Below are 15,334 nucleotides of genomic sequence, written 5' to 3'. Positions count from 1 at the left end.
AATTATCATTTTTTGATAAAATAGATTATGTGATTAAATGAACAAACAACAGTAATTACAACATTTTGTATTTTGCTTTACAAAAAAGAATAACTACATTTTACGAACAGTTTAGTAACAATAATAATAACAATAAATAATTTGTTTTTGTGATAGCATTAACATTCTGGATGCGATCTCTGATGTAGCTCAGGAACTGGGAAAAACTGGGCTTAAGTGATGCAATAATCCTGGCAGAATGACTGAGATCTGAATTTCAGACCTGTAAATTCCACTATCTTCCACTATCCAAATGTTTAAACAGAAAGGATACTTAGTGTAGCTTGGTAAAGTTGAAAAGTACAGAAGAAATCAAAAATAATGTTAATTGATGATTAGTTAACCATTCATTTGATTTAATTATTAGACTTAAATCAAAGTGGTTAGTTTATTAATGATTAAGCTTTGATTGAGCTGAAATATGTTATACTGTTTAGTTTAGTTACACACACACACACACACACACACACACACATATATATAACACTTACTGAAGTAGGCCTGTGATTAGTTTGAGAGGTTAGAAGTGTCTCAGTAATCTGTGACCCTGAGCCATCTCTGCCCTCCCTCTAAGTGATATGACCCAGTTAAAAAGGGAGTTGTGATCTGTTGTCTGGGCACACACTACCTGCCTTTCGTTCTCGTGAAATACAACCTTTTATAATTATGATTTTATGTTCGTTTATGTCTTCCTGTCTAATGAGAGTTTGATAGTTTCATTAAACCCAATTTTATTTCAAGAGGTCTCTGAGTCTCACTCTGGATCAGATTACACTAAGCTACTCTTGCTGAACGAACTCATGGCAATGCCACTTCTTCGAGTTGCCTGGTGACAGGTGCACCACCAGTTTTTGTTTACCTTTTCCCTCGTCTCACTCTCGGCTGGTACAAGTTCAGTAAGTTGTGTATACACCTTCTGCCCTTGTCCTCTCAACCTCTATAAGCAACTCATCCATTCAGGTTCAAACATGTAACCCTCCACATCAGTTGAAAAATGAATGTCACCATCACTATAGTCATTACTGCTACTAGAAATCTTCAAACACTATTCAAAAAATTGGATCACTAGCTAGCTATTCTGTGTCAACTGTCAACTTTGTTTACAAAGTGTTGTGGGCCACTAGGAGCCACTTTTTTCTGAGAGTGGCCCCAGGTTTCCTCACTTTGGGTGAAGGTGTTACAGGAAATCAGTAATATACATCAGCGCAAGGTTTCCTCGAATCCCGGTTTCAGTCCACTTCCCAACCCCAAGCTTTGTTTGATTATTCTACGAAACTCACTGATATGCTGCTTCTGGCAACGAGAATCACGAAAGCATATAAACGTAAATCACTCCTGCCTTCTCTGATGACAGATTGAGTGACAAGAGTGTGAAACATCTTCTGAATGGAAAAAATTAAGTTGTCAGCCACATAATAAATGTTGCATTTTGGAGTAGAAGCTCTATGAACTATAACACCACTGTCTGTAAAACATCATGTATTGGGACAGCTGATTGCTGAAAGGTATTGATGTTTCTTGTCTATTACTTTTTTTTTTCTTTTGCTCATTTGATGTACGTGAGGTCATATTGATCATTCCTGTACTCACTAGAATTTGTATTGCTTACATTTTCTTGTCTGTCCACTTGTAAGAAAGCTGGACAATTTGATACAAAATCTACTGTTACATGGGCTGTTGGCTACTAATAGAGGGGTAGAAATAAATTCTGGCAAGAAATGTACATGAAATTATTTAATGCTGGCTGTCTTGGAAAGGCTAACCAGCAGCAAAAGAGACATAATCTGCCTGCACCACAGATCAGGTGGTGGGTATCAGTATGAAAATAGTGGTGGCTGGTTGCAAGTCTCCTGGGACTCATGCTTGACAGCACCCACCCAAATTGATAGAGCAAAGATAGAATGGGCTAATAGCTGGTATTAGGCACTAGGAATAGTGGAATAAAGAAAAAGAAAAATGTATTTTTTTAAACAATAAAAAAATAGTTGAAGTCCTAAATGATACACCATCTACATCTACTTAGATGCAATACTTCCTAACAGATGCAGTTCTGCCTCTGTTAGGAAGTATTGCATCTAAGTAGATGTTTCAGCTTGGTCATCACCTACGGCACTACTCCAGTGTTTAAAGTGACATAGGCACAAAGAATATTTGAAGGTACATAATCCAGTCGTAAATGATCAAATCTGTCTTGATTCTTTTTGATTTCCTCTGCTTAAAAAGATTTCTTTCTTTTCATGATCAAAACACTTGTCTGTGCAATGTGCACTCTTTCTGCTTGAACTCTGTACTCTGTACTATCAGTTTATTCCTGCTGGCACTCTGGGGTCTGTCTGCTTGTGTCCAAATGTATCAAATACTTCTGTTGCAAAAGTCAAGCACATAATCTAGCCTTTTTCTATCATATGCAGGATGTCGCATGACAATAATAATGTGAAGGAGAAGGAATCGGGTAAAGGTGTATAAAGCACTACTCTCGATAATGCTAAAGGCAGAGATTTAAGTAAAAGTATTTAGGATTAGTCCAAGGGTAAAGCTAACAATAGATATTATTAATGAGTTGTTAATTCCATATACTCTGCTTGTATATTTTTTTAATAACCTTTACCAAGTTAGCTATTAGATAACTATCATTATTTTTCTGCATGACAAATCAATATGGCCTAAAATGATGTGACAACATATACCTGATTTTTGAGTGATAATGATTATGGCTGGGTTTTTGTCTGGGTGTTAGGAGCAGTCATGGCAAAGTTGTTGAAAATCACAAAAAAACTGAAGAAATCTGTTTTTTTTTTATACCTTAATTTATTAAATTAATTAATGGATATCATGCACAGCTGTGGGAAACTAGTGAAATAACATGAATGGTAGCGACAGTAACATATGCTTGACATTTCAAAAATGAAAAAAAGCAGTTAACTGCTGGTTGATAGGAACAAATATCCTACGAGTAAAATACTTTGACAGGCTTGTGCATTTACTCACTTAATTCAGTTCATCATGGAAAGAAAGAGCATGCTTTTTGCCCTTAATTCAACATAACATTATTAGAAACAGAAAATGCTCAAATTGCATTGCTAAAATAAGGAAAACATGGTTAATGTGTGTCCCTTTTTATTTCTTTAAAGTTTGTTTTGGTACAATATGTTGTACATTGTGATATTTGAGTCTTTGATGGATTGCCTTGTGTCACTGACAGTGTTACAGTAAAAAGTGAAGGAGCGCTGAGCATCAACAGTTTTGACTGGGGCCATCAAACATCTGATTGCAACAAATGACAAGCGCAGCGCATTTCAGAATCTGTATATATTGTCCCACTTTGTTTTCCCAGCATTTGGCAATATTGTTAAAATGCATAGACCTATACAAATAACACTGTTAAGGTTGACAGTCACCATTCAGAACTGCCAAATAAATCAGGGAAAGCATTAAAAACGTAGGAAATGGGAAAAAATGGGGGAAGAAAAAATTGCAAAAATCACAGAAAACTTCCATGACTTCCATGACAAACATCCAGCCTTAATAATGATATTATACAACGTGTGTTCTTTTTATTGAGTTGACTTTTTAACAGTAAATGCAAAAGACCGGGGAACCTAACAGAAAAAAGGAAAGCATCACTGTTGGCTTTTTCAATTTCTTTGTTTTAGCATTATGTGTTAAAACCTTTTTTTTTACAAAAAAGAAAATATTTTACTAAACCTATATAAAAAAACACAAATACAAAATGCCACAAAGATAACAAGCAACATTTAAATAGTAACATGTCAAAAACTGTTGATGGCCTTTTCTGACTCCATTCCTAAATTTTTTGGCAGAATCTATTCACCACACGTCGCCAAAATGTCATTAGCCAATTCACTTTATCAAACACATAATTTGCTGACAGACATTAAATTGTAATATAAAAGGTTCACAATGTGTAATGTACAAGTAAGCACGGTTATTTCATATACATTGAGGTATGATTATGGACTGGTACAGCAGAAGGATTCAGCTCACGACTATCTGTGAATATGACCATACCGTGCCAAATACATTGCCATCTAGAGACTTGCCACTGTACAACATAGCTGCATTTAAAAATATTATAATTCTAGCCGAACATATAGACATCAAATGTAGACAAATGGGGCATTTTCCTCCCCTCCACATTTGCATTTCACCCTTACAGTATAATGCACGCAAAGATAAGATAACTTAATGAATTACATCCTGGTATTTGGCTACACGTGATATCAAACATGTACTAAAAGCTGTGCCAATATTCCTAATATACCACAGCCTTGTATGCCATATTGCTTCAACATATAGGCTAACGCTCTGAAATATAAGTACCCAGCTGCAGTCAATGCTGATTACTCAGTTATCTGAAATATGCCTACATCAAGGCCAATGTCAGCTCACTTATTAGCTGGGATGATGGGATTGTGTTCATCAGAAATGCACAGAACATTCAGTCAGTGATGGATTGCACAGATGCACATTTTATAACACAGAAGGAACTTACTGATCTGACATCTTAAAGAAAAAATGCATCACTACTGAGTTACAGCCTAGTCTGCCAAAACAACTATTAAGGGGAGAAAAATAAACCTTCCACATAATAATGACTTGCTTCATCATTTTGGTTTATTTTGCATGGCAGTACGAGTCTTCTGGTGTGAATGTTCTGTTTTGGCCATTCTGAATAACATTTGTAAAGTTCAACAGCAGGCATTGTGCTAAATAGTTATTTTTCACATCCAACTAATTGGCCTGCCAATGCTTCAAAAATAAAGGCAGACTTCACATTACAACTCCCAAACAAGTATTTTGATATATACAATGCAGTCCATAAGCATTTGGACAGTTTTGTTGTTTTGGCCTTTTAATCCAGCCCAATGGATCTGAAGTGAAACAATGAATATGAGGTTAAAGTGTTACTGTTAGCTTTAATTTACAGGTATTGACAACCATATTAGATGAACCATGTAGGAATTGTGGCTCTTTAATGCAGTCTCCCTGTTTTGGAGGACCAAAAGTAATTGGACAATTGTGTTGTTGCAACGTTAGTTCATGCTCAAGAAAACAAACAAAAGATGTGGAATCTGCATTTGGAATCTGTTGCTGTTGTCTCTCAACATAAGGACCAAATGAGTGTCAATACCAGTAAAGCAGGCCATCATGATGCTGAGAAACCAGAATAAATCAATCAGAGGCATAGCCAAAACACTGAGTGTGCCTAAATCAACTGTTTGACATATTGATAATAAGCAAGAATGCACTGGTGAGCACAGCGATACCAAATAACATGGTAGACTACAGAAGACCACTGCAGTGGATGACCAAGAAATATTTTCAATTTTGAATAAAAACTCCTTCTGAACTGTCGAACAGATCAAGAACACTCTCCGAAATGTAGGCATACATTTGTAGAAAATAACTACACTAGCATAATCTCAGAGGGTTCACTGCAAGAAAGAAAAGTGCAGAGAAAGAACTGCTCATGATCAAAAGCCCCCCCCTCATATGTAAAACATGTGTTATGGCTTGGGGATGCATGGCTGCCACTGGAACTGTCTCATTTTTCTTTACTGAAGATGTAACCACTGATGGCAGCAGCAGGATGAATTCTGAAGTGGACAGAACCATCTTATATGCTAAGATCAAATGTCTCAAAACTCATTGTACAGCACTTCACCATTCAGGCAGACAATGACCGCAAACACGCTGCTAAAGCAACTAAGGAAGATTTCAGGGCCAGTAAGTGGAATATTCTTGACTGCCCGAGTCAACCACCTGACCTGAATCCAATTGAACATGTGTTTCACTTGCTTAAGACAAGACAAATAGCAAAAAAACCCAAAACAAACAGGAACTGAAGATGGCTGGAGTACAGGCGTGGCAGAGCATCACCAGGGAAGAAATCCAGCATCTACTGATGTTTGTGGGTTGCAGACGTTTGTAGTCATTAAATGCAAAGGATTTGCAACCAAGTACTAAATATGACAACAAGATTATAAGTTTGGCCAAATACTTTTGGTTCCCTAAAATGGGGGACTATGTATAAAAAAGGCAGTATATGGATCCTATATGGATCACTGGATAAGGATATAAATAAGATCAAATTAAAGCTGACATTTCAAATGCAATGCGTTAGAGTACAGAGCCAAAACAACAAACATTGTGTCACTGTCCAAATATTTAAACTGCACTGTGTATATATTTAAAAAAGAAAATGGATTAGCTTTGTGAAATGTCAACACTTTTTCCTTGATAATTATTTTGCCATAAACTGAAGAGTTCTTCCTTAGTCTACGACACTCTTTGCGATTACTGAGCTCACCAGTGCTCTCTTCTTAATGACGTTCCAAACGGTTGATTTTGGTAAGCCTAAAGTTTGGCCTATGTCTGTGATTCTTTTTGTCATATTTTCAGCCTCATAATGACTTCCATGACTTATTGGCACAACTCTGGTCCTTATGCTGACAAACACCAATAACTGACTCCAAAGGCAATCAAAAGCCTAGAATCAAGGCTGAAAGCTCTCTTAAATTTCCACAAAAGAAGCACCTACTGTAACACCCGACAAATCAGACACCCATGTGAAGCCATTTGTCTCAAACATTATGATGCCCTGAAATGGGAGGCTATGTATAAAAAATGCTGTTATTCCCACATGGTCAAACCAAAATGTATTAAACTACCCTTAATAAAAGCTGAGAATATTCACTTTAACCACATGTGCATTGTTTTGATTGCAAATCTAAAATTGTTGACTATGGAGCCAAATCAAGAAAAAACATGTCTTTGCCCCAAATATTATTTTGTGTCAAACAGGCACAAGTACATCAACTTGTGATCAGGAGAGAACAATTATGATGTAACCAACAGATTGTGAGCATGTGGTCATTCAAAATTCAGCTATCACCCCACAGACAGGATTTGGATAAGATGTCTTGAATCAGTATAGAACAGAATGGGCATTGCAAAAGACATTATTGGGCATTTAAGGCCTATACCACCAACCCCACATTAACAATGTTTTATTAATTGATGACAATTACTGTTCACAATGATTATGATACTCACGCAGTAAAATGTTTTACCTTAAATTATTTCTGACAGAGTATATCGGAACACTGCTTAACTCATAAAACATCTGTTTGGCTAGTATATGCACTGACAAAATAAGCACTCCGCAAAAAAAATAATTATCTAAAAAACTGAAATGGCTTCTAATATCCATGAATCCATCATCTTGTATCTTGTCACTGTTTTTCAATTCATGCCATAAGCACACTCAAGTGATACACATTCCCATTATTAAAATGAGAGCATTCACTGTATCTTGACAGTCAGGGAAATTATTCAATCCACTATTTACCAGAAGTGAGACAAGCAGCAGCAGCATCATCAGGTTGCTATGCAAGTCAAACAGTTGTCAATGCTTTGAAAATGAAGAGTGCTCAAAACTGCAATAGTCTTCATTTACAGTGTGGATTTTTTTAAATTACATACGCTCACATTAAACACATTCGAATTAACACTACTACACTTAATAAATGCGGATTCCTTATTATCTAGAATCAAATTATTTTGCTGCCTTATTTGGTGTTAATTAGTTTGGCTATGTTTAGATAGAGTGGTTAATGAAAAAATAAGCATTTATGATGACCAAAGCTTCTGAAAGGAGACTTCTCCTGAATTCACACACAAGCACATATGCATGCGCAAAACAGGTTAATTTTTTTCTGAGCAAAAAGAAACAAGAAACAGAGGAATAATTTCTGTACCTAGATCTAGGTACAATTTGTGTACCTAGATTAAACTGACACCATGCCACCCAGCTTTAAAATTACACTTCAGGCAAAAAGGACACTATTATGTTGGATTTAAACCGCTGAAAGTATCCTGTAATCCCCCATAATTGAACATGTCATGATACCTATTCAATATCCAGCAAGAATCTGTTTAACATCAATATTGCCTGCATTATGGATAAAATATGCTAAAATATGTAAACAATTATAATGAAAAGATACATACCTTTGTGCACAACCCCTCAGTTCAGGCATTGTGCATGTTCTCCAGGAAGACCAAAAGTTCTTTCATCGATGGTGTTGTTTTTGGAGGTCCATTGACCAAAAGAAAAATAAGAAGTCCATATTTTCAAGGTTTCAGTAAACTTTCTTCGGAATTCTGTCCGTTTTCACGTAAAGGGATCTATAGTCATTCTCTTGTGATAGGCTATTTAAAGGGCAAAGCACTTGGCCGTAACAGCCATTAGATACTGATCTTCCTCTGGTTGTATATAAGATGAAGGGTTGAAAAAAGAGCTCCACACTCTATCGCCTGCCAAGTTAAGAATTTATAGTGTATCGCTTAAGGGAAGCTACACGTAGACTACACTAAAATAAAAAAAAATGTGTGTGCATCGGTCGGCCTTTAAAACACAAACTCAAAATTGTCTTGCATTTAGGAGACGATTCATAGGCCTACAAATATGCGAAATGAAGCGAGTTAAAAACTGTCACTAAATTTATATGCGCTAGAAACCTTTCTTTAAAAGACTTATAGGGCGTTCATTTTTATTCAACTTATGCACTATGGCTCGTTAACGGTTATGTAAATTTGATTCAAAGTGTGCACTTGTTATTTGTCAAAACTAATGTCGGTCCTTAATTTTTTGTCATCTTTTTCCGGCTCAAGGTGTTCTCCTGGACAACTGCGATGCTGTTAAAGTGGGATTAGTCGCGTAGGCTACTTAAAAACAAATACGACCTTCGACACTTTCACATTTTTAGAGTGATTTATTATGACCCTATCGCAAAACCTATTTTACTGAGGAGTTTAGGGTTAGCTTGTATAATCAACATATCGTAAAAATTAAATATACAGTACGTTATGTCTTTCGTAAGACGTGTATGTTAGCTTACCACAAAATGCAGAGTAGGGCCTTTTCAGAGTGACTCAGAATAATTAATCAACGGACATTGTACAGTAGTGCAAAAGTGTTACTTTATTGCATAACAGCAAAACGATGAGATTTCTTTCCTCCCTCCCTTCATATTTTAAAGTGACGTACAGAAACGTTTAAAGTGCCTTTGCAATCTGTCATATCTGTCATTTCTTAAAATAATAACTTCTGCTCGTTATATCCTGTTTTAAACGCACGCAAATATCCTCATTTGAATATATGGTAAAGCTCTTAATGTCCGCCGTGTTTATTTTAATTTAATTTAATCCCTCTGCGAAGACCAAATCAAATAAAAGGTGCATTTCTCCTGGTCGATATGGATAGCTGTAACGTTACATGTTGAAGGTCGACGGTGATATGTTAAAACCACCAGGCGGGTGTTAAGAATAGGCTATCATGCATGTTTCCGACTGTATTAAGCAACATCTCAGAATTTTTCCGTCGAGTCGTGTACAAGCTAGCTAGACCTTAGTTGATAACATATGGCTAACTACAAACAAAGATACGTGTTTTGGTTTTATTTTGTTTTTGTTTGTTTTCACACGTCTGTTTGAAGCGATTTGGGATTGGAGCTATTTTTTCTAACTATTTCTGTACCGTTTCCTTTGCTCGGGCTTTGCTTTTCCACTCCGCACAGGGACTCGGTCACTCCTTCTTCCATTTCCATGTACTCAGCTTTGTCCCCTATCGAGGAAGCCGATGGGGAGCCCCTAAATTTCTTAAGGAAGTTTGTGGGAAAGTAGGGGCAGGGAGGTGTGTTCTGCACGATAGGTGTTTGGTCTTCATTGTCGGTCTCTCTGTGATAAAAATAGTTGAAGTTGGACACAATGACCGGGACTGGTAGAGCAATGGTCAGCACACCGGCTATGGCACACAGTGAACCCACTATTTTACCACCAACAGTGATTGGTTTCATGTCCCCGTATCCGACTGTGGTCATGGTAACGACTGCCCACCAGAAAGCGTCAGGGATGCTCGTGAACTGAGACAACGGCTCATCTGCTTCAGCAAAATACACAGCACTGGAGAACAAAATAACGCCAATGACAAGGAAGAAAATCAGCAGTGCCAGTTCCCGCATACTGGCCCTCAGAGTATGTCCTAGGATTTGCAAACCCTTCGAGTGCCTGGAGAGCTTGAAGATGCGAAAGACTCTGACAAGACGAATTATTCTGAGAATAGCAAAGGTCATTGCTTGCTGCCCGTTGCCTTGCTGTTGGGCAAGATCTGTGCCAAGAGTAATGAAATAAGGCAAGATGGATACAATGTCTATAGAATTCATAATATTTTTAAAGAAAGCAGCTTTGCTAGGGCTTGCAAAGAAGCGGACAATTATTTCAAAAGAGAACCAAATAATGCACACAGTCTCAACAATGAAAAACGGGTCGTTGAAAGGTGTAAATCCATTGTCTGAGTATGCAGAATTGTTACCTGCGCCGAGGAAATCTTTGTCGTCCCTGAACTCCGGCAAAGTTTCTAAACAGAAAATGACTATGGATATAACAATGACCAAAACAGACACGACAGCAATTCCTCTGGCAGGGCTTGAACTTTCGGGATATTCAAACAGAAGCCAAATCTGACGTTTAAACTCATCTTCTGGTAAGGGTTTTTCTTCCTCCTTTACGAAGCCTTCGTCTTCCCGAAACTTGAGCATTGCATCTTCTCCAAGTTCATAAAACTTAACCTCCTCTGAAAAAATGTCAAATGGTACGTTGACAGGCCTCTTTAACCTTCCACCCGATTGGTAATAATAAAGAATAGCGTCGAAGCTGGGTCGATTTCTGTCAAAAAAGTACTCGTTCCTCAGAGGATCAAAGTACCTGATTCGTTTTTCAGGATCACCCAAGAGAGTATCGGGGAACTGAGTGAGCGTCTTTAATTGTGTCTCAAACTTCAGACCAGATACGTTTATCACAACTCTCTCGCAGCACCCGTACTCACTGTAAACATTTTCGTAGCCTGGTTGGGGACGTCTGTCGGTAAGCGAGACTGTCTCCTCTTCATCATCCATGTTAAACAGAAAACTTTTCCTCTTTTCTCTGGTCTCTTCGCCACCCCCTCCTCCCCCCTCCTCGTCCTCTTCTTCTTCGCCTTCCGCCTCCTCCTCCTCCTCCTCTATCATAATTTCCTCCTCGGATCCGAGTAGCGCCAACTCCGAGTGGCGCAAGTCTCCGCCGAGAATCGAACGGTTCCTTCTCCAGTGGTCTGCACCCCGTTGCTTTTTCCTTTCCTTAAGAGTGTGCTGTTGTGGTTCCTGGTGGTGCTGCGGCGGCTGTTGCGAGGAGGAGGGGCGCGAGGCGGTTCCACTGCTACTGTTGCTGGCATGGGATGAGGAGGCGGCGCGAGACTGATGCTGTTGGTGGTTGTGGTTGTTGTGGTGATGGCCGGAGGACACCCCTCCCTCTCCAACCGATCCCGCTTCAACAGCTGCCGCCGCTGCTGCCGCTCTTGAATGCGCCTGTCTCTCCCTCTCGCGCTCTCGCTCCCTTGCGCGCGCCTGGGCGTATCCATAAGGCAGGTGGCTGTTGCACCCACCACTTTCTGCGCCTACCATGGCAAACTCCATTTTGTTTTTTTGTTTTTGTTTGTTTTTTTGTTTTTTTTGTATTCGGGTTGTGAATAATATTTTGATTTCCCAAATAATATACACTGGTAGACGAATTATAGTAGTGCTTTAGGGCGGGAGCAAATGGTGAACAGCTGGTTACAGCAATACATTGTCAGAACTATGCACCTGTTTCTCCTAGTCTCTGCCCGCAGCTGCAATTGTAGGTTGTCTTGAATATATACATTCGAGTATTTTCCGTCCATGTATAATGCCATTCTTGCGTCAATTCTCAGTAGTTAGTTACATACTGAAGCTAACAGGTGAAGTTTGTGTTACTCCCAGTTAGTCTTTAGTTCAACCCAAGTCTTCCCCAAGACATATACGAAAGAAAAGCTTCATAATTCCGTTTTGGCCAACATTTTATAAACACGCACACTGCTGGCTAACAAGAGATGTTTCCAGTTGGTAACTTTTATTCGGTCACTAAATAATTTCGTTTAATCCGTGAACACCAGCTCTTTTCGTTTGATATAAAATATTAATTAATGGCGAGCTAGAACACCCGCTCCCAAAAATGAATGTCTCACATTCTTTCAGGTTCCAGTAACTTGTTTGCTATATAAGTGCGCAGATATAAAGAAAAAGATGCTTATTTTGGTCTCTTATTGCCCTCCGAAATGGGTGGTGGTAGACCGCACTGTCGTCAGATGTTCTTTTGACTATATTTTCCTTTGACGCCTGTAGAAACGGATGGAAGAAAGTGTTAGAAATCGATCCAAAATCTACAGCATGCATACAAAATAAAAATGTAATAATATATATTTAATTAACACTGATGCTGGTAATAATTAGCCTACTCCCACACAAAATATCGAAATAAAAATAAGATACTGAAGGCCAGCCCAGGCAACAGGAGGTAGTGCGTGATTACATTTACCAACACAACCTCTGTGAAGTCCTTCATAAATACAGACACTCCTCCGGCCATGCATGATAATTCATCCTGTTCCCTATTACTCTACAGTTTGATACCCAGACATAATACTTACATCTGAAAAGGCCAAACAGAATATCTTCTTTTCTCCATTCATCGAATTAGCATATTGTAGATAGGCGAGGCTGCAGTTTTCGATTTTGTGCAATTTCCATTTCGATTTGGGAGAGTAAAATCCTGCGATGTCATAAACCATACATTTTTTAAAGCCTTTACATATGTGGCTATCGCATTCGAGGGATTTCACTTTTTGACGCGTAGTCTATGGTAATTGATGCCAAAGTGAGAGGCTAAAACGAAAACACCGATTTAAGTCCCCTTCTCATCTCGGTTTGCAAACGCGAAAAATGCCACAAAATATAAACATGCAGATATACATATGTCCGCAATCCGCAAACGCTATGCTGTTAAAACGAACTGCTTAAATTATCGTTGATGCAGCTGTTTGCAACGTAATTCTGTAGCATCAATCATCACCTGCGCCTCACCTTGCAAAAACAACAAAATGTACCGCTGCATCCCTTCTGGAGAAAAACAGGTATCCCAAATTCATACAATTACAATGCTTCGATAAAACGAGTGTTGCCTTTATCATGATAAAAGTTTTATATTGTCAACTGGAATAAGAGTCAGAGTGACACGCATCTGTCCGCCGTTCTGCCTTCGCTATTCCCCATTGTGCATGTGTTATTGAAAGACAGCGCCGTTGCGTTTCGCATGTTCTGCAACGCTTTCTAGACTTAGATCAGCGCCCAGTGGTTAGACTTTGACACTACATCACCTAGAGTCATACTGCAGTCAAACTTTTATATCCAATACAACTGTTGCCATTGATCCATTGAATGCATTCGTCTCGTTATGATATGGCATTATGGACAGTGATCTTTGATTTTGTTTTGAATATAAGTATCTTATTTTACAAATTTAACTGTATGGGTGGTATATTTGGATGGTATACATAATGAATAAATCACTGTTACTGTGACTTAGGTTTGCCACACCCAGCCTATGGGATGCTCTTCCAATAAGCATATGTACCTGATCTTCCCTAGGTATTAGGATTTTAATGGATAAGATGCATGATGACTCTGGTCTAATGTCTCATACCAAAGATGAAACACTACACTTCCAAGCATATGGACACCCCTTCTACTTAGTGGTTTCAGCTATTTCAGTCGCACTCATTGCTAACAGGTGCATAAAATCAAGTATGCAGCCATGTAATCTGCATTGACAAACATTGGCTTGAATGGGGCATACTGAAGATCTCAGTGACTTTCAACGTGGCACTGTCATAAGGTGGCAGCCTTCCAACAAGTCAGTTCGTCAGATTTAAGCCCTGCTAGAGCTGCCCCAGTAAACTGTAGGTGCTGTTATTGTGAAGTGGAAACATATAGGAGCAACAACAGCTCAGCCATAAAGCAGTAGGCCACACAATCTCACAGAACGGGACCACCGAGTGCTGAAGCGTGTAGCACATAAAAATCATTTGTCCTCGATTTCAGCACTCACTGTGCAGAGTTCCAACCTACCTCGGGAAACAACGTCAGCACAAGAACTGTTCGGAAAGACCTTCATAAAATGGGTTTCCATGCACAAGCAGCTACACAAGCCTTAGATCACCATAGCAATGGCAAGGTTCGGCTGGAGTGGCGTAAAGCACACCATCATTGGACTGTGGAGCAGGGGAAACCCATTATCTGGAGTGATGAATTACGCTTCACTATCTGGCAGTCTCATGGACGAATCTGGGTTTGGCAGAATGCATAGTGTCAACTGTACTGGCCCGAATAGTGTGTACTGTAAAATTTAGTGGAGGAGGAATAATGGTCTAGGGCTGTTTTTCATGGTTTGGACTAGGCCCCATAGATCCAGTGAAGGGAAATCTTAATGCTACAGCATACAATGCCATTCTAGACATTCTGTGCGCTTCCAAATTTGTGGCAACAGTTTGGGGAAAGCCCTTTCCTGTTCCAGCATGACAACGCCCTCAAGCAGCACAAAGCAAGGTCCATAAAGAAATGGTTTGCTGAGTTTGTTGGGGAACAACTTGCCCGGTCTGCACAGAGCCCTGACCTCTACCCCATCAAACACCCTTAGGATGAATTGGAATGCTGACTGTGAGCCAGGCCTTACTCCCAACATCAGCACCCAACCTCATTAATACTCTTGTGTCTGGATGGAAGCGAATCTCTGCAGCTATGTTTCAAAATTTAGTGGAAAGCCTTCCCAGAAGAGTGGAGGCTGTTACAGTAACAAAGGGGAGTCCACCTCCATACCAATGCCCATGGTTTTGGAATGAGATGTTCAAGAAGTACATATTGGTGTGATGTTCAGGTGTCCACATACTTTTGAAAATTAAGTGTACCTGCCACACAATATTGGCTCACTTGATCAAGAAATGTTAGGACACTTTGAATCACCAACAGTTATTTAAACTATTCATCATCCAACATTTATTCACTGTAAAATGTAATCTGTTATTGCTTTAAGTAACTCACAATTTAACAATGTTTCAATATAATGCATAATTTAAAAGCTCTAGTGAGTTTATGAGCAGTTTACTGCAGGTAATAAGGGCTTTGTGATTAATCCAGGCCATTGTCCTGACACTCTACCATGTCATTGTTTCCTGCTTGGCTTGGTGGAGTGCACTTTTTCAAACAACTGACATTACCTCTGCCAGGAACCTTTTGTCATTGTTCATTGTTTGCATTAGATTATAGCTGTTTTGTGTCTTGTCTACCGCCTATTTAAATGCAGTTTCCAATGGCCCCTCCACTTT

At 38.9% G+C, this 15,334-nt stretch overlaps 1 protein-coding gene across 3 annotated transcripts in view; it reads right to left on the bottom strand.

The window, feature by feature from the left end:
- kcna4 (potassium voltage-gated channel, shaker-related subfamily, member 4) overlaps window positions 1-13,281 on the bottom strand; it is a 64,133-nt gene extending 50,852 nt beyond the window's left edge. For all 3 annotated transcript variants that reach the window (XM_035417870.1, XM_035417872.1, XM_035417871.1), the window contains exons 1-2: window positions 12,605-13,281; window positions 8,074-12,293 (exon numbers count right to left, since the gene is read on the bottom strand). In XM_035417870.1, coding sequence (XP_035273761.1) covers window positions 9,543-11,573 — 2,031 coding nt within the window. In that variant the 5' untranslated portion in view covers window positions 11,574-12,293; window positions 12,605-13,281 and the 3' untranslated portion in view covers window positions 8,074-9,542. The remainder of the gene's footprint in view (window positions 1-8,073; window positions 12,294-12,604) is intronic.
- Window positions 13,282-15,334: the final 2,053 nt, after the last annotated feature.

Source organism: Anguilla anguilla, chromosome 5 (assembly GCF_013347855.1).
Source record: "Anguilla anguilla isolate fAngAng1 chromosome 5, fAngAng1.pri, whole genome shotgun sequence".
In the NCBI taxonomy this organism is placed as follows: domain Eukaryota; kingdom Metazoa; phylum Chordata; class Actinopteri; order Anguilliformes; family Anguillidae; genus Anguilla; species Anguilla anguilla.
This window is presented reverse-complemented; position numbering and strand designations above follow the sequence as displayed.